The sequence below is a fragment of the Culicoides brevitarsis genome, chromosome 1 (genome assembly GCF_036172545.1).
Source record: "Culicoides brevitarsis isolate CSIRO-B50_1 chromosome 1, AGI_CSIRO_Cbre_v1, whole genome shotgun sequence".
Classification (NCBI taxonomy): Eukaryota; Metazoa; Arthropoda; class Insecta; order Diptera; family Ceratopogonidae; genus Culicoides; species Culicoides brevitarsis.
The window spans coordinates 41,706,278-41,731,696 of NC_087085.1; the positions used below are offsets into that span (position 1 = coordinate 41,706,278).

At 22.9% G+C, this 25,419-nt stretch overlaps 1 protein-coding gene and 1 long non-coding RNA gene across 6 annotated transcripts in view; one reads left to right on the forward strand and one right to left on the reverse strand.

Moving 5' to 3' along the window:
* The window catches only part of LOC134827869 (uncharacterized), a 181,794-nt gene that overhangs the window by 78,508 nt on the left and 77,867 nt on the right, over window positions 1-25,419 (forward strand). The gene's annotated exons all lie outside the window — the stretch shown is intronic.
* The window catches only part of LOC134827864 (protein groucho), a 167,816-nt gene that overhangs the window by 55,048 nt on the left and 87,349 nt on the right, over window positions 1-25,419 (reverse strand). The window contains exons 1-2 of one of the 5 annotated variants that reach the window (XM_063840722.1): window positions 3,377-3,566; window positions 461-555 (exon numbers count right to left, since the gene is read on the reverse strand). In XM_063840722.1, coding sequence (XP_063696792.1) covers window positions 461-555; window positions 3,377-3,394 — 113 coding nt within the window. In that variant the 5' untranslated portion in view covers window positions 3,395-3,566. Of the gene's footprint in view, window positions 1-460; window positions 556-3,367; window positions 3,567-25,419 lie in introns of those variants that run through there. The other 4 variants (XM_063840720.1, XM_063840723.1, XM_063840724.1 and 1 more) reach the window with 4 other exon arrangements.

Here is a 25,419-nt window from a genome sequence, read left to right on the forward strand (position 1 = left end):
TCACCTTGTTCGACACGAACATAAAAAAAGAAAGAAAAAAATGTTGGGCGCTCGCCAGAATGGGAGGCAAGGGAGGTCGACGCTTAGGTAGGCGACAATAAACAATATGAAATAAAAGTTAAGTTAAAGTACAGGAAAAACTTTTATTTATACAGGCAGACAAACACACGTACGGGTGTGTGTGTGTGTGTTGATATAATTAATTAGAACAGAAATAAAATGGGAAAAGTATAAGGAAAAAGTTTTTTCTCCACATAATTATCTCAATACATAAGAGAGGTACGTAGCTGAATGTTACATTTTTTTTTTACTTCGCTCGTATTACTCTCGGTATGTGTTGATATTATGATAATTAAAGTTAAGAGAATAAAATTTCCGTAAACGTTTCTCAAGAATTTCTTTTTTTTTGTTACTTTCTTTATAGTTTGAGATACATTTAAAAAATTAAACTAATACTTACGAATGATACTGCGCCTGCAGGAAATTAAATTCCTCTTTTATCCGTTCAAGTGTATCCGCTATTGTGAATTTTAATGGACCTTGCGGGGGTGGTCCCTGAAAAAAAAAATAAAAAAAAATATAATTAATATTAATAATTCTTGAATAATTCTAAAAGTTTATAAAATATTATTTTATGTTATATATCGCGATGATATATAATAATAAATAATAATAATCATAACAACGTTCGAGAAAATAACTTTTTTTCTTCGAGAAAACTTTATTTCAGTCACGCTTTCATTCATACGTGATTACCTTCCTGTACGTCACACAGACAGGCAAGCGCTTATGTTCTTCTTAAACATTCCCCCATTCCGGGAGACAAGTCAAGTTTGTTCAATTTTCAAATAAAACATGAGGTACGGAGCAATACAGAAATAATAAAAATACAATAATAAAATAAACTACTTTAACTTGTACAATACCGAAGACGAACCGACACGATGATGTTGCACGATAAAAAGGAGAAGAATATAAAAGATGCAATAACAAAAATGTTATATATGCATTTCTCCACGCTTGCTTGCATTTATATTTTTCAGCCAAGACACACAGAACCAGTTCAGAAATTTATGGCTCTTAGAATGGCATTACATTATAATTTTTTTCTTCTTGCTCTCTTTGCAAGAACGTAACCCTTTGGTATGCCATGCCATCAAGAATATGCAAAAAAAAAAGTGGCGCAATACTTGAAATATCTCTCTCGCTCGCAACGTTGGCTGTGTGTAGAAAATTAAGTAAATAAATCAAGTAAAAGGTTTTTTAAATAATTCAAAGTGCATCAAGTAAGTTTTTTTTTTCATTCGTGCGCTCTGCTCTCCCTGGCACGAAATGGAAACATATTTTAATACAGATGAAAAAAAATTGTAGAAGAAGAAGACAAGGGACACACACATAACTGGTATGTAGAAGATATTTTTTTTTGCGTTTTTTTGTATTTTAAAAGTTATTTACACTACATTTTCTTCCTCTTTATAAATATATTATTTTTGCATCTTAACAAGAAGTGTTGAAATTAATGATATTCGTTTGGAGATATCTTTATAAAAAAAAACCTTGAGGTTAAAATCTATTTCAATTATTGCACAATAGCAATTATTTTAAACATTAATTTGTTCCAAATTTAAAAAATAATATATATATATATATATAATTCACTTAATTTATAAAATATAATTTTTAATGAATTATTATATTTTATTTATTTTATAATTAATTAAAAAAAAATAAAAATAAAATAAATAATAAAAATTTTATTTTTAAAATGTATTTAAAAATTATTTTTATTTTATAATTTTTTGATTTATTTTTTTTAATAAAATTTATAATTAACTAAATAATTTTTCTAATAATATTTTATTTAAAATTTTATAAAATTTATTTTTTTTTATATAATAAATTTTATTTTTTATTTAATTCATATTTTTTTTAATTAAGTTTTTTAAATTTTCTTTGAAATATTTTTTAATGTATAAAAATTTTTAAAAAATTATATTATAAAAATTTTTAAAAAAATTAAAAAATAATTTTAAATAAAAATTATTATAATTAAATTATTTTATTTTAATAAAATATTATTATTTTTTTTAATTATTCGATAATAACTTTAATAAATTAATAATTTTTTAATAATTTTATTTTTTTTCTAATTTATATTTTTTAATAATTAATTTTTTTTTCAAAAAAACTTTAAAAAATATATTGAAAAATGTATAAACAATTTTTAAAATATATTTAATATAAAAAAATTAAATATTAAAATAAAATAAAATTAATAAAAAGTTAAATTTGAAAATAATAAAATTAAATAATTAATTAAAATTATTATAATTAAAGTTACATATTTTACATTAATATTTTTTAAAGTTTATTTTTCATTAATTTTTTAATTAAATTATGAAAGATAAAAAATTTAAAATAAATGTAGAACATTTAAATTTATGAATATAAGAAACGCGATCAAAGAATGTTCAATGAACATTTCCGCGCGAGACGAGATAAAATAAATTAAATTCAAAATCCGAAAATAATTAATTATTATTATTATAACATATTCCCCCAATAACACTTGCTTGACCATATTATTACCGCATCAGACAACCATTTAATTATTTAAATATCGTGTAATACAATACAATATAATAATAATAATAATAATTGCCACTTAACTCTGCAACCGCTATCATTCTGCACGTATGGAGCCAACAATGTGAATAATAATTAAATATGCATGCATGTCCGTACAAAATGTAACTTTATACAATAAACATGCAATATATTAGATAATTTACACCTTTAACTGCAAACACTTTGGCTAAGTAGCGAAACCGGTGCAAGTATTTAAGAAAACAATGCACTTGCAATAAATAAATAATTATCTCGGAATTTCGTGTGTAAATCTTTTGGTGTCGCATTTTGATTTAATTATATTCGTCTTTGATGGATTTTGAAACAATAACAATAATTGACTTAACCTCATAAACTGCCATTGGGGAAAATATGAGCGCGTCATGTAATTTAATCTGCTGCTTATTATTATTATGATTATTAGCGGTAGCTGCCACTTGTTTCGTGATTATGATATTTTTGGCATTTATTAATGGTTGTTGTTGTTGTTGTTTTGGTGTGCGGTAAACATTAAACATATATGTTTGACAAATTGACTCATGATAATAATAACAATGATTGTTTGTCGCATCAAAGGTTGGCACGTGACATCGTGTGCTAATTATAATTTTTATATATGATAATATATTGTTTGTATACAAACAAAGGTTAATGATACCGAAATCAGTGTTAAATTATTAAAAATACATATTTAAGCTTAAAAAATAATAAATGAATAAATAAAATTGTTTCACATTACATTTAATACCTTCAAATTGGCTGTCATGCTTTTTGCCAATTTGTATTTTGCTGTGTCGATGATGCTGCTATTATTTATGTTGTTGTTGTTACTGTTTATATTTATTATGATTTTCTCAATTTTTGCTGAATAATGTGTTGTATGGACTGTACGCGAATGGTACAGCTCATACAATCCAAACTATCTGGTGCGATACAAATGACTGGTTTCACTTCACTTTGTTTTTTTTTTATTATTATTTTGCTTGCTCTCTCTCGTATATTTTATTTTATAATGCGATTTATTTTGTATTATATTGGAGAGAAATATTTAACATTTATTTATTTATTTGGCACACAATAACATATTCAACGTTTGTATTGAGTTGTTATCCATTCATATTATTTTTTTTATTTTTATTTTTTGTGTTATAATAATAATCGAAACACACCACAGCGATAAAATGACAGTGTGAATTTATTTTGATAAATTATGTTAATTTATATTGTGTTTTATATTATAATTTATATATATTTTGCGGTTATTAATACGATGATTGATTTTAATATTATTATTTTTTTATTTATTCATTCAATTAGATTCTGCAATAAAAAAATCACTTTATTATTTTTTTTGTTTATAATAAATTTAAATAATAATAATAATAAAAATATATATGATAATAATAAATTATTATTATTAATATTAATATATTATATATGTATATTTTTATTTAATATTTTAATATATTTAAAAAAATATTATTATTTTAATTTTTGTATAATAATAATAATTATTTTTTTAAATATAATAAAAATATTAAATAAAAATATATAATATTTAATATTATATAATAATATTAATTTATTATCATATATATTTATTTTATTATTTATTAATATTTATTATAAACAAAAAAAAAATACAAAACACACACAATATAATTCAAATAAATTTTATTTCAATTATCATTCAATTATATTTCATACACTTTTAAATAAATATATTATGTGTATATTGCGGTAATTAATTTTGTACGTTTATATGATTTTAATTTCCCATCCGTAGACGTACACGTACGCTCTTGATTAACTGGTTGCGGTACTCAACGTACTATTCAATAAGCCGGCACATTTAATACTAAACGCGCGCGCTAACTATACACTTCAATTCACACTCTGTTTTATTTGGTTAGTATAACATAACTATATTGTGTGTATTTTGTATATAATATATATGTTGCATGTACATATATATGACAATGATGATGTTGATACTTTCTATAGAGACGGTACACTTTAACAAATTATCGTGATGATGACGACGACGCTCTTTTATGTTTGATATTCACTTCACTTTACTATCTCTTCGTTTTTTTTTTGTGTTTCAATAAACGTTTCTTTCTTTGTATATGTTTATATACGAAGTTGTAATATTTTTTGTAACAATTTTTTTTTTTAATAAATAATAATAAATTAATATTTTAAATAATTTTTAAAATTTTCCTTTGTTATAATTTTTGAATATTTTTTTGTATTATTTACGAAAATTTAATTTTTTTTTACAGATTTTGTATCCAACTTTACTCGGAGTAACAGATACTGTAATAATAAGTGGTTACACGTCAAATGAGAAGAGTAAACTGAAGTTCGTGTGAAAAATATTTATGAATCGACCTCTCTGTTATTATTTTGTCTGTAGATGCAGCTACGATACGAGAGAGAATTGCCGTGAGAGAGAGAGAGAGAACTTCAAGTGAGAGTAAACATATTTTCGGTATCCTTACTACAGGCTGTACGGGCGCTACGTGTACGTGTATGATACATATGTTTCGTGTCGTATTATTTTGTTTGGAATATACATAGCAAACATGTATAAATGTACAAAAACGACAGGATACACAATCAGAATATCACAATTGGTATGTATTTAATAATAATAGAATAATGTTGTTTTTTTGTATGCTCTTCTTCTTCTGCGTCTTCTTCGCATCTTCGTTCGCTTTTGTGTGTTCGTTACCTTGTTTGTATCTAAAACTGTTATGTAGATAAATGTACACAATGTAGATTGCTGCTCAAACTAAGGCTATTACGGTTTTTATTATTATTATACTGACGGCTGTTCCGATACTCCATACTCCATACTCTCCGACTAAGCCGAACGGATATATGTGAAAATAAGTATGAGGTTGTTATTCAGATAAATTGTCGACACAGGCAGCAGAGAGAAAAAGGTTATTATAATAACCATAATAACCAACAAAGTATGTTGAACATTTCTGAATTGCTATAACTGTCATGTACTTATGCTGTGTCGTGTTGCGTGTGCGCTCGGTGTGGAAAAGTAAACAAATTGATTGATATATAAAATAAAATAAAATTATCTAAATCAAATAATATATTTTATGTTTCGTAGGCGGTGTCGCTGGACATTTTGCTACTGAATATTTTATTGGATTTTATTTTTATTTATTTTTTAAGCGTTCACATTGATTTATAACGTCGACGAAAAGTTTTTCTGAAGGACCTCTTGAAAAATGCGTCCCATGGTGAAAACCGGTTATCTTGATTTTTTTTTGTTAAATTAGTTCAACATACTGCAAATAATTGTAGGTCACGTCCCTGTTAAAGATTTCTATTGTTAATGTTCATCCGTAGTCTAAATATCCGTAACACAAAGAACTCTCACACTTTTTTGTGTGTTATGTTTCATATGCTATGATGTTTTTCTATTTTATGATAAATTTTGTGCATTAATTGAAGTTATTATTTTAATTATAATTATTAATAATAAAATACAAAATAAATATAATATAATAAAATAATAATAAATAAATAAATAATTAAGAATATTAATAAATAATAAAAAAAAAATATTTTAATTTAAAAATAAAAATTAAAAAAAAAATTAACATTAAAAATAGTTAAAAAAAATATATTTAAAATTTTGTAAAAAAAATGTTAAAATATAATAAAACTAATTTTTTTTTAAATAAATAAAAAAATAATAATAATAAAAAATATAGATAAAATTAATTATAAAATAACAAAAAAAAAATAAAAACCACAAAGTAAAATTTTAAAAAAAATATTTTATTTTTTTTTACTAAAAATTATTCAAAATATTATTTTTTATTTTAAATTTTAATTAATTTAATTTAATTGACAAAAAATGTATGTTCAGAATTAATTTATTTTAATAACCTTTTGAATATTTTTTTTATTAATTAAAATTTTATTAAATTATTAATTAAATGATTATATTTTGTAGCTGTATATTTTGTTTTTATGTTTTTCAACATTTTTTTAAATTTAATTATAAAATAATTAATAATTAAAAAATATTTTACGTTAAATAATAATATAAAAAAATAATTTTACAATAAAAAATAAATTATAAATAATATAAAATATATATTCTTTAACATATATGTTATATGTTTTAAAATTATTATAAATTAATATTTTTTAATTTTATTATTTCATATTTTAAAATATTTTTTTTTATTTTTGAAAAAAAAAAAAATAATTAATTAAAATTGAAAAATATTAATAAATTTTAAAAAAAAAAATAATGAATTTAATTTTAAATAATTTTTAATTAATTTAATTTTTTTATAACAAAATTTTAAGTTTAATATTATTAATTTTGTAAAAAATTATTTTTATTTAATATTTTTATTTTTTTTCATATACTTCTATTGATTGCACTCGCTAATTCAAAGTACTTTTCCTCTCTATTATTCATCCTTCGTCTTTTATCTAGACACATGTGTTATTTACACATTGCGACGTACACACAGAGCACAGTGGTGAAATAAAAAAAAACACCCTGCATTATATCCTCATTCCATTTAATAAAGCGCGCGCCAAAACAGAAGCATGAAAAAATACACAAACTGTTGTCGGTATGTTAAAATCATATTAGTCGTTGAACACGACGTCGTCCTGTGTGTGACACGACAACGAGCAACAATATAACAACAGCAGTCATCATAATACGACGAAGCGGCAGTTCAGTAACGAACGACAACAAAAGCAATCTCTCTTACACTCCAAACAGACTTATATTATTACAAACAAGCGTTCACCACTAAAGCATATCATCATCAGCATGCAGCAGGCAGGCAGGGTGTTTACCGTATGTGTGTCATGCTAACAACAATAAAACGACAACGACGATATGATTTTTCCCTCTCACCCCATGGCAAATTTATTCAATTTGGTACGGGCTACGTGACGACAACGTTCGGTCGTATCGCAAAGCCACCCACCCTTAAAACAGCTCGCTTCCCCATGAATTTTACGTAGACACGAAAAAAAAGGGATTCAGGTTATTTCCATATAATAATAAAAGTATGATGATGACTCTTTGCCTTGTACGGCGCGCGTTGTCATCGTCGTCGTCGAGTACATATGTCGACGTCGTCATTGTGGCATGATGATGGCGAAGCTCCATGTTATTCTCGTGTGTGTTTAAAGGATTTTGCGATATTTGCACGCAGCACGATGAGGAGCGAGGAGAGAGTTATTCATGCATGTTGCGAGTTTGCAAATGCAAATGCTAATGTTTTTAAATATGTATCATATCTCTCACTTATCGTACGACGAACAACGACGACAACGACGATGGTTTTTAGTGATTGCTGAACTGAACTGATATATGACGGAATATTTTTTTTTTTTATTTATGACACACACATAAAAAGAGGATAATAATTGTGATGTGACATGAAACAGAGACAGGCGCGTTTTTATTTATTTATTACTCGATGCGTGTGTCAATGTATCATAAAATGTACCTTGTTGTCGAAGTAATAATAATAATGAAGTAATAATAAACATGTTATTAGTAAATAATTTACAAATGAGACAATTAATTATGTGACGTATCCGTTTCAAATACCCGATTTTGATGGAAAGCTAATTATTTGGCAATTTATCTAATTACATACATTTTGACTTGAGCTAATTAAAAAATCGTTGATTTACATATTTTGCAGTGAATTAAAATAATAAAGTAAATTTAATTAATTAATGTTAAATTTATTTAATAAATTTTAATAATAAATATATTTATTTTAAATAAATTAATCAAAATAAATAAATAAAAAAATAAATAAATTAATTGAAATTTAATAATAAATATATAATGTTAATTATTCTTTGTTTAATTTTAAAATTTAAAAAAAATAATTTTCTTTGAATTATTAATTAAAAATTATTTTTTTAATGTTTAATAAAATTTTTTTTCATTGTTTTTTAAAAATAATTTAATTAAATTTTAAATTAATTAAAAATTATTTTTTGAAAATTTACAGAAAAATTATTAATTTTTTAAGTTTTGAAAAAAAATATAAAGTTTACAAAATTTGTACAAAATATTAATTTAAATTGATATAAATATATTTCATTAATTCAAAAATTTTAACAATAAATTTTATATAATATTGATATTTATAATATTTTATACTAATATCTTAATTTTTTTTAAGTTTAAAAATAAAATTAAGTTTAATAATATTTTTTTATATTAAATTGGCAAAAAAAGTTCATTTAAATTTTGTACAACTTATTTTTTTTCATATATTTTATTTATAATTTAATAATTTTTCAGTAAATTACCATAAAAAAATTTTTTTATAATTTGAAATTCTTTTATAAAAATAATTTTTATAAAAAAATAATTTTAAAATAAAAAATTTAAAAATTAAAAAAAATACGAAAAAAAAATTATTATGAAATCTAAATTTTTTTTCTATAAAAATATTATTTTTTAATCAAATTATTTTTTTTAATATTTAAATATATTATTTTTTTAATTGTTTAATTAATAAATTTTAAATTATTTATGACAACAAAAAAATTATTATTATTTAAAAAAATATTCTTAATTTAAAAAAAAATAATTTTTTAATAAGCTAAATAAATTTAATATTAATAATTTTAACTTATTTAAAAACTATTTTTTTTATTTAATTAAATATATTAATTTAAAATCATTTCTTATAAATTAAAAATATAAATAAATAAAAATATAAAAAATATATTATAAATTAAAATTATATGGAAAAAAAATTTTTTATATGTTTAAAACCCTTGTTATCTTGTAATGAAGAAAATATTCAAATTTTTTTTCCACACAAATGACAATATTGATTGATTTCTTTTCAAAACCTTCCATCAACGTGATAAGAAAGAATCTTTCAATCATTATAAATTGCATTTCGTTACAATTTATTTTTATATAGAAAATACTTCAGGCACTTTTACAATTGAATAAAAGTAAATAAAAAAAATAAACAAACACAAAAAAAAATACAATTGATTTTTTTTATTTCTTCATTGTTATCATTTTGTCATTCTCATCATCAATGTTGTTATCTAGCATCTGCGTCACTTGAATAGAAATTTAATTAATGCTGAGAACTATCGATGGTTCGAGATCAACTCGAGTAATCCTTAAAGTAACATCGTTGATTGTAACATAATAACAATAACATTAACAGTTGAATGGTTAAACATAAATATAATTATTCGGAGAAAACCATTCAATTAGCATAATAGAGAAAAATGGGGAAAAATAATAAAAATCTACGCCGTAAGGGGATGTCAATGACGACGAGCAATAAAAACAACGAAGAAGACGGTCATTAAAAAGAAAAACCATCTAATATCATTGCTACTTTGTGTTAGAAAGAAGGAGAAGCAAAAAAAAAATGTTGAAGGACAAAAAGAAGACTAGAAAAAGATGGAAGGAAAAAAAAACAATGGAAAAAATGTTGTTGCCGAGTGTGAGGGAAAAAATGTGGGTGGCTTATAAAGAGATGCTGTTAGCGTCACTTACACTCATTTCATGTCGACAATAAAAACAGGTACATGATTGTTTGTAATAAACGTTGTGATGTCTCTTGATAGGGGGGAAGGGGGCAAAGCGGGCGGCATTTCGCACACACACACAAAAGAAAAGACAACGACGAAGAAGAAAAAAAAAGCAACGAGAATGGAACGAGGATAAAAACAATATTCTTCCCATTTTTATTTTATTTTTCCATATCACATAAAAATGTTCGTGTTATTATTGTCTCTCATCTCAACATTTTTTTTTTGCTTTGCGTGGATGATATGAAGCAGAATAAAACGAATCAAATATATAATCTAAAGATGTTTGCCTGCCTACGTGGCAAGACGACGAGAGAAACGGGTGTAAGTCGAGGAAAAAGTTGTGCATTGTACTAAGTGGAATGAAAAATGTTTTTATTACTTGGAGAAGTAAGAAAAAAAAAGTAGCACATCATCATCATCCTTGTACTACAACTCTACGAGCGAGATACGGAACGAGAGACATGCCAAGGCAAAGGCATTCATTGTGACAATGACGAGTGGGGTTGTGCACCTAACAATGGAGAAATGAGGATGGATGTCATCCATAACAGTTGAGTGCTTTTAGGTTGATGAACATCTATTCAAATGGCTTTTTGCTTCACATTTTTCTTTTTTTCTCCTTTTTCTTATTCTTTTTACAAGAAATTGCGTTCAAGTATTAGATACAAATGCAACTTAATGATAATGACTTGATAAATGTTCGAGATGATTGGATACTAATTTAACAAATTATTAGTTAAATTTTTTTTAAAATAAAATAATATTTTTTTAATAATATTTTTTAAATTTTCGTATCATTAAAATTTTTATTATTTTTAATTTTTTTTATATATTTTTATCAAATTAACTTTCAAAATGAAAATTACGTATTTTTTACGGATTTTTTACGTATTTTTATATTTTCGATTTTCAAGCTTAAGAACCATCCAAAAGACATCCAAAGAAATTTTCGTAATTTTTGATGAATTTCAAGCTTTAAAATATTTTAAATTAAAATAATTTTTTTAAAGTAAAAAAAAATATTGAATGTTATTTTGAAAATTTTAAGTAAAATAATAATTTTTATTTTATTTATTTTTTTTTAAATTTTTGTTTTCATATTTTATTTTTTCAAATTTCAAGCGTTCTTAATCAATTTTTTTTTGTTATTTTAAAAAAAGAAAATTATTTAAGAAAAATTAAAAAAAAAATTAAAATATTTTTTTTTTAAATTAAATTGATTTTCAAAAAATTTTAATATAAATCTTTTAAAAATGTTACAAAATTCTAAAAAATATATTTTGATTTAATTTTTTTATTATTCCTTATTGATTTTTTGAATATGTAAAAATTCATACTTTAGATCTATAGAAAAAATATTTCAATTTTATTAATTATTTTATAAAAATATTTTAAATTTTTTCAAGAATTCGTTGAAATAATATTTTTAAATAAAATTTTAATATCAATTTAAAAGCTTTGAAAATCTCTAAATTTATTTTTAAATATTTTAAATTAAATCTGAAAATAATATTATTCTATATATTTTTTATTTTGTTTAAAAATTATTTAAAATAAATAAAAAGTTAAATAATAAAAATTTTTTAAAAATTAATCTCAATGTCAAAGCTGTCAAAAAAAATTTTTTTTTCTTATTAATTTTAAGCAAAATATATAATAATATAAAAAATTAACTTTTCATCAATATATGTCATGAAATATGTCAACTGTCAAAAATACTCAAGAGAATAAAATCCTCAGATGAACAAAAAAAAACTCAAAGTTCAATAAGATTAAATCTCTGCGCGCTTTTATCGAATTATTTTTTTTTTTCGTTTCATAAAAAAAACGGAATAATGACTATATTAACAAAAGAAGAAAACGAAGTGAAAACGACAATAATAAAAAAAAAGTAAAATGTCATCCCTTTTCTAGTTTTTTTTTGCTTCTTCTTATTTTTCTCGAGATTTGCCAATTTCCTGATAAAATATTTTCCTTAATAACATAAAAGATTACTACTACTTTATTTTCCGTTATGCCATTCATCTTTTATTATTATGATTATTATTATTTTTTTCTTCTTGTGTAATCCCAACAACAACATTCCAACTGGTACTTGAGACATTCAGTTAATATCTGCGATCTGTGTATTTATAAGGAAAAAATAAGAAGAAGAAGAAGGAAAAAAAAATAACGGAAAAATAATCCCGAGAAAAGCATATCGCTCGGAATACAATAATAAATGTGAATTTTTCATTTTTATTTGAATTATATTGTTGTTTATTCGCCGTCATAGTCAAGTCAGACGATTTTCTACCTCTCTTCTGCCACCCTCCGTCGAAGATTTTCCAATATATTGTTTTCCTGATTTCCATTTTTTTATTTTTTTTCTTCGCTCGTCTGCTTTATTATGTGGGAAGGAAAGATAAAGATTTAATGTGCTCGACAATGGGGCATGCTGTGTGTGCGGAAAATCGGTTTTTATGATTTTTCTTGTGCTCCGTTCCCGCAACATTAATAATAAATGATATTGATTTCCCTTTGTCAGCAGTTTTTCATGCGGAAACGAGAATACGCGTAATTAGCTATTAAGAAGTGTTTGTAATTTTTTTTCTTTTTTTTCTTCCTGAGTTTTTAATTAAAAAAATATAATATTCGAAAACAAATGCAATAAAATAAAACAAAAGTACCTGCGTTGTAACTTGAATAACAAACAAGTAAACAAGCGCGAGCGAGAGCAAAAAAAAATAAAACAATGCAAATAATAAGAAAAAAATGGATCCTGTGAGCAAAGTGAAGGAAAATGTAAATAATAAAAATGCAGAAGTAGAAGCTTAAGTAAAACATTATTTCATTTTATTTTATTTGTCTACCACTTCACCGTTTTTTCCCTCTCTCACTCTCAAGTACATTGTATAAATATTTTAAGTCATAAAGTTGAAAAAATACACACAGACACTTTACATGGAAGATGCGGGAAATTTAAAAAAAATAATTTATTTTAATTTTTTTTTTTTTATTTTTTAGTAAAATTAATTTAAATTTTTAAAAATATTTTTTTATTTATTTTTATTTTTAATTTTTTTAATTTTTTTTATTTTTAAATAAAAAAATTTATAAAATATTAAATTTTTATAATTTTATTTAATTTTTTTATTAAATTTAATTTTAAAATAAAAAATTAAAATTAAAAAAATTTAATAATAAATTTAATTATTTTAATAAATTTTAATTATTTTTAAATTTTAAAAAAAAAAATTAAAAAAAATAATATAAAAAAATTTTTTTAATAATATTTTAAAAAATTAAAATATTTTAAAATTTATTTTATTAAATAAAAAATTTTTAAAATTATTTTAAAATTTAATCATTTAATAAATTTTCTTTAATTTATTTTTTAAAAAATTTTTTTTTTTATTATAAAATATTTTTTTAAAGAATTTTTTTTTAAAAATAATTTTTTAATTATTTAAAATAAATTTAGATTTTATTTATTTTTTAAAATTATTTTTTTATAAATTTGTTAAATTTTTAAAAATTATTTTTTTTTATTCGTGAAAATAAAAAAATAATTTTATTTATTTTTTGATTAAATATAAATAAATTCAAATTTAATTAAAACATTAAAAAAATTTATATTTATTTTTTTTAGATTTCCCGCAATTTCATGTTATAATGAAATACTCGCAGTCTCTTCAGCGAATGCAACGAGCAGAGGGAAAAAAGCAGTGCGGGACATGGCACAAAAAAAGTTATAAACAAGAGGCAAATAAACGGTGTATAAAAGTTTTTTCTTCTACTTCACATTTTTTTTCTGCCTTTGCGCTTATATAATTCGCATGGAATGGGCAAAGCGGGGGAAGCGGGCTGAATAAGTGGGTGATGATGATGATGACGACGACGACGAAAACGAAGGAGCAGAAGAAGAAGAACGACGACGACGTGGTATGCAGATGGTAAAGGATAAAGCAAATTAATTAAAAGTGGCAAAAGGGAGTCGTTTTGTGTGTTTTGAAAGTCAAATTAAATATGTATTTAAGGGTTGTTATCTGAAAAACAGCAAAAAAGTAATGAAATATGCGAGAAAAAAAGGGAAAAAGTATGAAAAATTTACGTCATGTACGGAAAAAAGGGTTTTTTAATGTACCCAAAATAAAAAGAGGAAAATGATAATAATAATTGAATAGCTGTCTCTCACTCAAGAACTCTTCAAAAAAAAAAAAAAAGATTTTTCATGTTAAAGGGGTTGCACATTTTGTGTCGCGTCGCTTGTCACCCTCGAAATTATGAAAAAGGATTTTCAAGGACCAGAAAATATCAAGAAGTGTGCTTAACTTTAATATTCATCACTAAAATTTATATGTTTGCACTCCCTTTTGCACAAGTCATCATCATCGTTCTCGTAAAAAAAAAAAATAAAAAAGGAAATCGAATAAATAGAGTTAAGTCATTGTTGATCAAAAGGAGGGTTTGGAGTTCCCCTGCCATTAAAATAAAAAAATTTTTCTTTAAAATACTTTTTTTTTATAAGATCAAATACAAACATTTTCCGGTCAAATAATAAAAAGGGATAAGGAAAAGAAAATATTCGCTTTGATGTATGATTTTTTTTTGCTGCTTTCGTACAGAGTTATTTTACCACACGAGACATGATAGATATAAGACATGATAAAAGAAAAATATTTTTTCAATATCATACATATATTGGATTATGTTGTTGCTTTTTTTTATTTTATTTCATTTTATAATAGCTCAGTGAAAGACATCCTTATAAATCCTGTCGATGTCGTACACAGAAGTAAAAATGGGATGAAAAAAAATTATTTTTTAAAATATTAATTTTTTATTGAAAAGTGCACTAAAAAGTAAAAAATAATAATAATTTAAGAGATTTTTTTAAAATTTAAATAAATTTTTTGAATTAAATAAAATAAATGATAATATTTAAACAAATAAAATATAAATTATTAAATTTAATTAATTAAAAATTTTAATCAGTTTTTTGAATTATTTTTTTATTAATCATTATTTTTTTTAATTTTTGAATAATTTAAAAATATTTTTTTTAATTTCAAATAATTCTTTTAATTAAAAATAAATAATTTTTTAATTATTATTTTTTAATTAAATATATTTTTAAATAATTTTTTTTTTAATATTTTTTATAATTTAATGATATTTTTAATTAAAAGTAAAAAAATATTTTTACGAACTTTTTATCTTGGAAAATTAAAAATTTTAATTTTAAAAACTTTTTTAATTTTTTAAAAGGTAAAAATCCCTCAAAAAATTAATTTATAAAAATTAATAAAAAAAAAATTTTTATAAATTGTTTCAAATAAAAATATATAATATATTAATTTATTTTTTTTTTAATTTTGATTTTTTTTAAATTTTTTTCAAATTTTTTCAAATTTTAATTTATTTAAAAATTTTAATTAATTAAAAAATCTATTTTTTTTTTATTTTTATTTTATTTTTTTTTTATTTTTTAATTTATTTTTAAATACATTTTTTTTAAATTTAAGCTGAAATTTTATCATGACTCAATATCAGACAATTTTCAAACCTCAATAAAAAAAATCACATAAAAAAAAAGAAAATAGTCTAATATAATCTGTGTATCTTTTTCTTCAATCATGTATAATATTTGCATGAAAATAAGAGAGAGAAAGAGGAGAAAACGATGCCGATGCTGAAAGAGGGATATCATACATGTTGTTGTACCTTTGTACGCCAAGGCAGCACCCGAGAAAAGGAAAAGCAGGATAAGAATATTGAAAAGCAATCAAATGATATGAGAATTTTTATATTATTATTTGCATTGGCAAACAGACACACACAGGGAAACGACGGAAGACGGAGCAAAGTAGGTATGCATGATGATGAGGCAAAAATCTTTATTTTTATTTATATTATTTGTGTACTTTACTTACGTTTATATTAACAGTATTAGGAAAGGATAAAAAAGGGGGTAACGAGAGCCTTATCATTTATTTTACATATTTTTTTTTTCGTTCGATATTGATTTACATTTACGACAACAACAACAACAACAACAACGGAGGAATGCCAACAACATGGATGAATGAATAATAAATAAAGTGGAAAAGATGAGGAGGAAAATATAAATTCTTGCGAAGGAGGCATCTTCGTATTGAGGTGAAGGACCGTCGTCGTGGATTTAAAGATTTTTCATGTATTTTTCCTTTTTCTCACTGACAAAGCTATTTTGTGTGTAACGGATTAGATTTGATTGAAAGATATTGTTGCCGTTAATGTAAGACACTCCTCGAAAAGATGCTTTTCTTTTATTCATTCGACATTTTCGTAGAGAGATGAGAAGACGAACGATGTCGATGTTTATTATGTGCAATGAATTTGTAAGTGTTTATTGTGAACTTTGCACACTCACCATCAGAAATTTTCAGCAAAAACAAGAAATTTTGTTCCCAACACAGAGGAAAATTTTCGTCAGAGGCGGATTTTTTTAAAAAGGCCCCGAAAATTTTCCATAAAGGATAAAATAATTTTTCTAATTAATTTAAATCAAAAAAATTAAAAATTAAATTTAAAAAAAAAATTATTTAAAAAATTTTTTAAAATTAATTTAAAAATAAGAAATCCTTTTTTTTATTATTTTTTTTTTATTTATTATAAATTTTATAAAAAAAAATTAACTTAAATAATTTTTTTTTAAATTTTTGTTTATTTTATTTTTTAATTAATTCAAATTAATAAAAATTAAAAATTTAAATTAAATTAAATTATAATTAAAAAAAAATAAATAATTTATTAATTTAAAAAAAATTAATGAATAATAAAACAAAAATATTTAATTAATTTTTGATTATATACAAATTTTTATTTTTATTATATTATTATTTTCGAGATTATTTTAATTTTTTTTAGTAATTTTATTTTTTAATAAATTTAGTTTAGATTTAATTTTTTTATTTTAAATTATATTAAATTGAAAAAATAAAAATTTATAAATAATTAAAAATAAATTCAATTAATAAAATAATTAATTCATTTTTGAATATTTAAAAATTTTTATTTTTTTTTTATTAAATTACTATATTATTTTTTTTTAAATAATTTTAAATTTTATTTATTTATTTATTTTTTTTTTTTTTTATTAAAAAAATGTGTCCGGCACTGCTCTCCTTGCATTAAGTTAACAACAAATATCTCTTCGTCTCTAAAATGCACCTTCTTGTTACATTTTCCAGTTGCACAGGCACACACATGAACAAACCTTGAGACATGAATATAAAGGAAGAATATGTTTTATTTACACAACAACACAAAACTTGTATTTTCTCTGCCTGCAAATTTTCCTGACTAGCTTTCGGAAAATAAAATGCACACACAAATAGAAAACTACTTGTAAACTTTAATGCTTATGTACAAAATAAATACACATCATCATGAAATTTATCGTTTTTTGCTACGCTGCCTTCGCAAGAGAAATTTTCAAGTTTTTGAAATACATTTTATGGAGTTTACAACAACTGACTAGCAAAACTTTCGAGCGCACACACACACACATTCGAGAGAAATGTTTAGTATAATTATTTAGGTTAGATGAGGTTTTACGGTTTCATGTCGTACGTGTCTCCTTCCTCCTACGGCGAGATGATGATGCCGAGCCATGTTATGAAATAGCTAGACAGACAAAATATGTACATTTTTGGGGGGATGTTTGTTGTTCGTGTGTGCTTTACTTGTGATATTATGCTTTTAACGTGTTTAATTTTATTTGGGTAATCAACTTTGATGTAGTTAAGATTTAAGAGGATACACTTGATTATTTGATTATAAAGTTCTTGGCATCGTTCAAACGATGATCACGACGAGTTTTCGAATGGAGGGAGATGTTTTGGGGAAAATTTTATGTAAACATCTGGATTCGGGTAGATGTTCATTTCCTCAATTACTGCTTATTGGAAATGGAATTGTAAAGCATCTTGTTAGTTAAAAATGAGAGATTTTAACTAATTTAAAAATTTTTAATTCTTAAAAATATTAAAAAAAAAATAAAAAAATTTAAAAATTTTTTTTTTTTTTAAATAAAATTATTTAATCAATAAAAAAATTAAAATTAAAAAAATCTATTAATTAAACAATAAAATTATATTTAATAAATAATTAAATTTAAAAAAAAAAATTTTTCAAAGTTAAAAAAAAATAAATTTTAATTATTAAAATTATTAAATTAAATTTTATTTATTTTTTTAACTTTAATAATTATTAAAATTATTATTTTTTAATTATTTTGGATTGAAATAAAAATTATGTAAGTTAAAACTATTTTTTTATAATAATTTTTTTAACTATCAAACTTATTAAAATATTATTTCATCTATAAAAAATTATTTAACTTATTTAAATGTTTTTAAAACTATTTTGAAATTAAATTTATTTTTGAATAGTTTCCAATATATATTTTTGTTATAAAAAATTGGTACAAAAAATTATTTTTCTTAAAATAATAAAAAAATAATTTTGAATCAATATTAAAAAAAAAATATTAAATTATTTTTATTTTTTTAACTTATAATTTTTAATAATTATTTTTAAATTTTTAAAATAGTTTTTTTAAATAAAAATTTTTTAATGAAAATATAAAATGAAAAAATTAAAAAAAAAATTAATTAATTAATTATAATTAAAAATAAAATAATAATTTAATTTAAGTTAAAAATTAAAATTTTTGATATTAAAATTAATTGTAAATTTTTAATTAAATTTTAAAAAATAAAAAAAAAACTTTTAAATTATTTTGCCTTTCAAATAGTGTAAAATTTATTTAATTTCCCTCCGCAGGACATTTCAAGACCTTCACAAAATCCGTAACTAACCTATCATTTGCCGTACTTCAACTTTTCTGTTGATTATTCCAACACACAAAAACCGTATGAACAACAAATTACTAATTCCAAATAATAATTTACTGAGAGGCACAAAAGTTTCTGCAGAGTATGTGGTTAGTTTATTCATATTTAGAATTCATTTACTCGTCTGTCGCCACTTAAAAGGCAAAAAGCAGCACATGCATCACTTAACTCTTCCTCATTCTCTGTGTGCTCGAAATGTGAGTTGAGTGTTTGTGTTGATTTGAAAGGCGGCACATATTTACATATTCTCTGTTTTGTTTACAGTTTGAATGATGTGTCCTTACAACTGGAGGAGGAAGTTATCTCAATAAAACTTTAAATTGCCGACTTCTAATAAACTAATAAATGAAGACGAGTAAATATTGAATGTCTTTTTGCCAAGTTATTGATTCGATTAAATGATCACAAAAGTTGGAAAAAAAAGGTAAAAGGAAATTCCAGACACGACAACAAAGAAAAGTAGTCAACTTTAAATCCCATTTTTTCTTTGTTTCATATTTTATTTCGTTTTATTGCAAAATAAATACAGAGACAATGTTTTTAGATGAGGTTATTTATTTATTATGATATTTGTTGTCCTGTGCATCTCTGCAATTGTTGTTGCCTTTGCACTTAAAAACAAAAAAAAAAAGTTTAAATAAAATAAAATAAGTTTATGGTTTTTTATTCTCGGTTCTTCGTTCGGTGTATCTTTTCACATAGTTTCCTATTATTATATATTTAAGTACTTTGTCAGAAAAATTTTCCACACAGACAACTTACCGAACATTGTGGTAGGATTTTATTATAAATTTTTCCTCTTCTTTCATTTTTTTCTCTTATTTTTATAAAAATAATAAAATAAAATAATAAAAGAGGAAAATTTTCTTTTCAGCATCATCATCATTTCATCTCGTTGAAAAATTTTTGTTCAAACATTGGAACACATGACGATCTCAAGTATGTTACTTGTCTCCTACCTAACGATGATAATCTTGGTAATTGAGTTTATTGTTGTTGTTTTGTTTTTACTAAAACTTGAAATTTTTCATTTAATTTGTACGAAAAAAATCCCCTTCAAAGAAATTAAGTAAGAAGTTGCGGAAAATTAAAAAAAATTAAATAAAAAAAATTGAAATTAATTAAAAAAAAAAATAATATAATTTTAAGTAAATTAATTAATTTTTTAAAAATTAAATTAAATTTTTATTAATAAAAAAAATATTTTTTTTTATAAAAAAATAATAAAAAAAATTATTTTTAAATATTTTTCCAAAAGTTTCTAAAAGTTTAATAAAAAAAATAAAATTAATTTTAAAAAAATTAGAATTTTAAGCAAATTAATTAATTAAATTAAATTAATCATATAAAAAATAAAATTAAATAAACCCTAAAATAAAAAATTTTAAAACTAAAATTAAATAAAAAAATTCAAATTAATTTTTTTTAAACCTTGAAAAAATAAAAATTAATTTTAAATTAATTTTTTTTTCAAAATAACTTTTTTTTATTAAAATAAATTTTTATTATTTATTTTTAATAAATATTTAAAACTAACAATAATTAATTTTTTATAAATTCAAAATAAAAAAAATTTTTTTAATTTTTTTTTAAATTTTAATGAAAAGTTTCATAAAAAAAAATTTAATAAAAAAATAATTTTTGTTTGAATTTATTTTTAATTTTCCCGCAACTTCCAACTAATTAATTTCCTATTCACTCAAAAAAAAAAATAAATAAATAAAAAATTCCCCCCGTAAAAAAATTAAGAGGCAGTGAAAAAAAAATAAATTGTCTCGAGAGACACAATAATGGCGACGACAACGACACCGATTACCTTATTTTCCGACGTCGAGTATTTTCATTTTTTTTTTTTTTTTGAATAAAGGAAAAACGTGAAATCATTTAATATTCAGCGCTCATTTTATATTCCATACATTATGAAAGATAATATTATTATCATATTTGAAAATTTTTCTTGCAAGAAAAAAAAAATCTTTTTTTTTATTATTATTTTATATAAAACTTACAACACCCAAAGAAAAAGTTTTACATGCGAAAAATTTCTTCGTGGAAGATTATTATTTTTTCAAGGCAAAATAAAAAAAAAGTCGATGAGAGATAATAAAATATTATAAATAAAAGCGGGAAGAAAAATGAACGAGAGATGATCAAAATGAAAAAAAAAAATTAAGTACATTATTATAGACGTAAAATATCTTTTTTATTACTCGAAGCAACTTCGTACCCGTATCAGACACCCTCAGACAACGCCGAGAGAGATACAAAAAAATAAACATGTCGTGCAATCATCCGTAAATCTGTATAGCATTAAATGACTGAGGTTTCTAAAGCCATCTTTTCTTAACACATTCTTGTCGTTTTGTGTGTGCGAAGGATCTACCACAGAAACACGCAGCGACGATTTGCACCCCCTGCCATGCTTTGAGGAATGAGGATGAAGAGCACGAGAAAAGACGAATTTCCACGAACGGAAGAAATGCTCTCTTTTTCTCACGCCTGCTCGTTTCAAGTGCACCTTCTCTACCTTCTGTTCTTCAATAGGGGGGATGGGGGAGGGGGAGAGTATCGTACACAAATATTGTCATCTCATCGTGTAAACATTGTACTTAAACTTAAAGCCATTTTGTGTGTGGCATTCAATTTTCACCGTTTTACAAACTTATTCTATGGTTTTTCTTTGTCTCTCGTACCTTAATAGACTAGACTGGCAAGAGATATGTATATTTAATTCTAGCACCTTTTATATTTAATAATAATATGGTTTTTGAGCAATTTTCCTTTGAACATTTCGAGAAGGAGAGGATACTTGTACGAACTATATACCTTTGATGGAAAATTAATTTCGTGTAATTGACGACAATTGAGATTTTCTCCCCTTTCTTCAATGAAAATATTCGATTAACCAGGCGGCTCCATATAAAAGTCATAAAAACGCGTTATCTCGACTGCATTGCCATTTTCTATAGGGAAATAAAGTTTATGCCCTATAAAAGTAAATAATATCGTAAAATGCAAAATGTATCTTATCTACAGTTTAATTCAATTGCGCTTCAAGGATTGCTCTGTTTGTAGAGAAAATGAACGAAAAAAAGTGTAAGAAAAATAAAAAGGGAGATTTTCAATTTTATCCGTTTTGATGAAACGGATTAACTAAACTGCATTTTTTTACAATTTCACATTTTCATACTCCTCAATTTTTTTTATTATTTTTTGACTTAATTAAATTACAATTTAATACTCCTCATAATTTCAAATATATATTTTTTTTGAAGTCAGCAATAAATTGCTAAAATATTTAATCTAAATTTTAATATTTTTTTTAATTATTTTAATTAATTTGAATAAATTTAATTAAATTTAATCAAACTTATTAAAATAATTATAATAAAAAATTAATTTTAATTAATAATTTTTATTAAATTTAAATATATTTAATTTATTGAACTAATTTAATTTAATTAAAATATTTTAATTTTTTTGATATCCCAAAAAAAAAATTTTTTAATTTATTTATTTTTTTTTTTAATTAACAAATTTTATTTATTCTCAATTCTGTACTCCTCATAATAAAAAAAAAATTTTTGAGCTTAGATTTAATTTTAAATTAAATTTTTAGTCGAAATTTTGATATTTTACATTTTCTAACTCCTGAAAAAAAAATGAATAAAATTTAAAAAAAAAAATTTTTTTTTTCACATTTTCATACTCCTCAAAGCAAAAATATCAAAATTTTTAATTAATCAGTTCTAAAGTGAAAAATTAATTAAAATTATATTAAAAAAGAAATTTTTAAAGAACAATGGACCAAATTTACAGCATAAAACCGTATTTTTTCTTCGAAATGCGGTAAAAAAAATAATGAAATTGCAAAAATCCTTGCATTTTACTCCGCTTTTAATGCAATAACAAAGACGAAGGAAAAAGTTGTTGAAAATCCCGCCTGTACTTTATCTGTCGGCAAAAATAAGAGAAAAACCTTAAGTAGATTTAATGGAAAAAGTAGATGTTTTTCCTATTATTTACTTGTACTGCTATTATTATTTTAGTTTCGTATTTAACTTTTTACAAAAAAAAAAAAAAATATTGAAATGTGTTGCAAATTTGTTTGAGTTTGAACTTTTCTTTTGAATATTGCTTTTTGATGAAGAATACAAAATACTTCCTTTTATTTGAAAAAAATCCACTCATAAAATTGAAAATATTTATTTTTTATCCCCCCAACTCAATTCAATTCGCAATCTCACATCAATAATCACTTCACATACATTCGGAAAAACCAAAGAAAAGCAGTTCTAAATACAAATACGTGTTTTGTTCGCCTTCTATTGTTCCTGAATTCGAACAAAAGTTTATTTGTATCAACAAAAAATAAATTGTTTTTATATTGTTTCTCTTGTTTTTTTTCTGCGGAATAAGAAATGCAGCGCATTTATCTTGTTTATGATGATGGAAAGCAATCATATTTCGATCGAAAAATGGATTTTTTTTCTTCGTTTTTTTATCCGTTATCGATCCACGAACAAATTTAAGCGAAAAAAAATAAACGAAAATCTATAAAAATTTTATGCGATTCGACAAACGTCAATTTTACGACTTTTTTGCCTGCGCTCGTTCATTCAAACCCAATAAAATATGTTACTGTTGATATGCCGAACATTTACCACATACTTTTTTATATTTCTGGCGCTATAAACTTTTCAACCGCACACATGCATAGAAACTTCCATGTATAGGAGTGCAAATTTTTTTTTATTGATTCAACTCATGTCTCATCTTGCTCTCACTTTATTTATGAACGAGCATAAAATAGGAAACACAGACGCCTCACACGAGTTTTCCACTCACTTATTGTATTTTATTTTATTATGAGCACGTCATACAGCAGTTCTCATGTATTTTTTAGGGCCACTTGGGGAAAAAAGGATGAGATAAAAGGTAATATGATTCGCTTGGCTTTTAAGATGTTGATGTTGGGTTGTTAAGCTTTATTCTTTTCTTCTTATTTTATTTTATTTTTTTGTCGTTGAATTGAAAAACACGTAAAAAAAGACGAAGGGCGGCATAAAATATTGAACGCACACACATAAAATTGAATGATGTACAATTGATTGGATTCATGTTTGTATCAACATCAACAACAACTCACACACATTACTCGGATCGACCGAAAGACACGACATGCATTATACATCAATTTATATAGCTATCAAATAAAAAAAGGAGAAGGAGAAGAAGGAATATGATTGCTGTACTCGATTTTAACGAAACGATCAACTTTATCGCATTTTGACTTATAAAAAGGTAAGTTTTTTACATTCTATTACTCCTCAAAACACAAATTTTACATTTTAATACTCCTCAAATAGCGAATTTCCAAGAATTTCACATTTTTGTACTCCTCAAAATACAAATTTTACATTTTAATACTCCTCAAAGTACAAATTTCACATTTCTATACTTCTCAAATAGCAAATTTCACATTTTTGTACTCCTCAAAATACAAATTTTGCATTTTAATATTCCTCATGACTCAAGAGATTGTCTTAACAAATATTTTACATAATCTGAAAGAATTTTTCTCGAAATTTTTCCTTCTAAAAGTTTTTTTTAGTATTTTAAATATTTAGTTAACAATTTTGTACTCCTCATTTTAACTTTAGAAGCTAATTTTGAACTTTTTATGGCTCATTAAGGTTTGTTTTTATCGTTTCAAAAGATATTTATAAATTTTCCCGCCAAAAAATGTATTTTACATTTTTATACTCCTCATTTCTCAATTTTGTACTCCTCATAATAAAAAAGGTTTCAAAATCTATATCAATTAATTCAAACCAAGCATATAAAAAATTAATAGTATAAAACTTTTCAGACGACATCTCCAGCATAAAACCGCATTTTTTCTTCGAAATGCGGTACGAAAAAAAACTTAGAAAACAAGATTCTTGAAGCAGAATAAGTTTATCGGTTGATTAGAGTGTGATGAGGGTTGTATTCACTCACACACGAATCGAAAAGGGAAAAAAATAAAATAAATGTAACAAGATTATCTGTTTTTCCTCCTTTCACAATTTTCTCTCGTTTCACACAAAATCTTTATTTAACCTATTTTACAAGTCGTCATGTCTTCAGCGTTGCGCGTTGAGTGATCCTACAACATTAATAACAAACAACATATAATAATAAAATAAAAGGAATTGTTGATTTAGTAAAGTCGTTTCAAGGGATTTATATTTGCATGAATAGCTCTTACATGAACCGAACACACGCAATAAATCCCTCTCTCTCTCAATTTCCTATTGTTTCA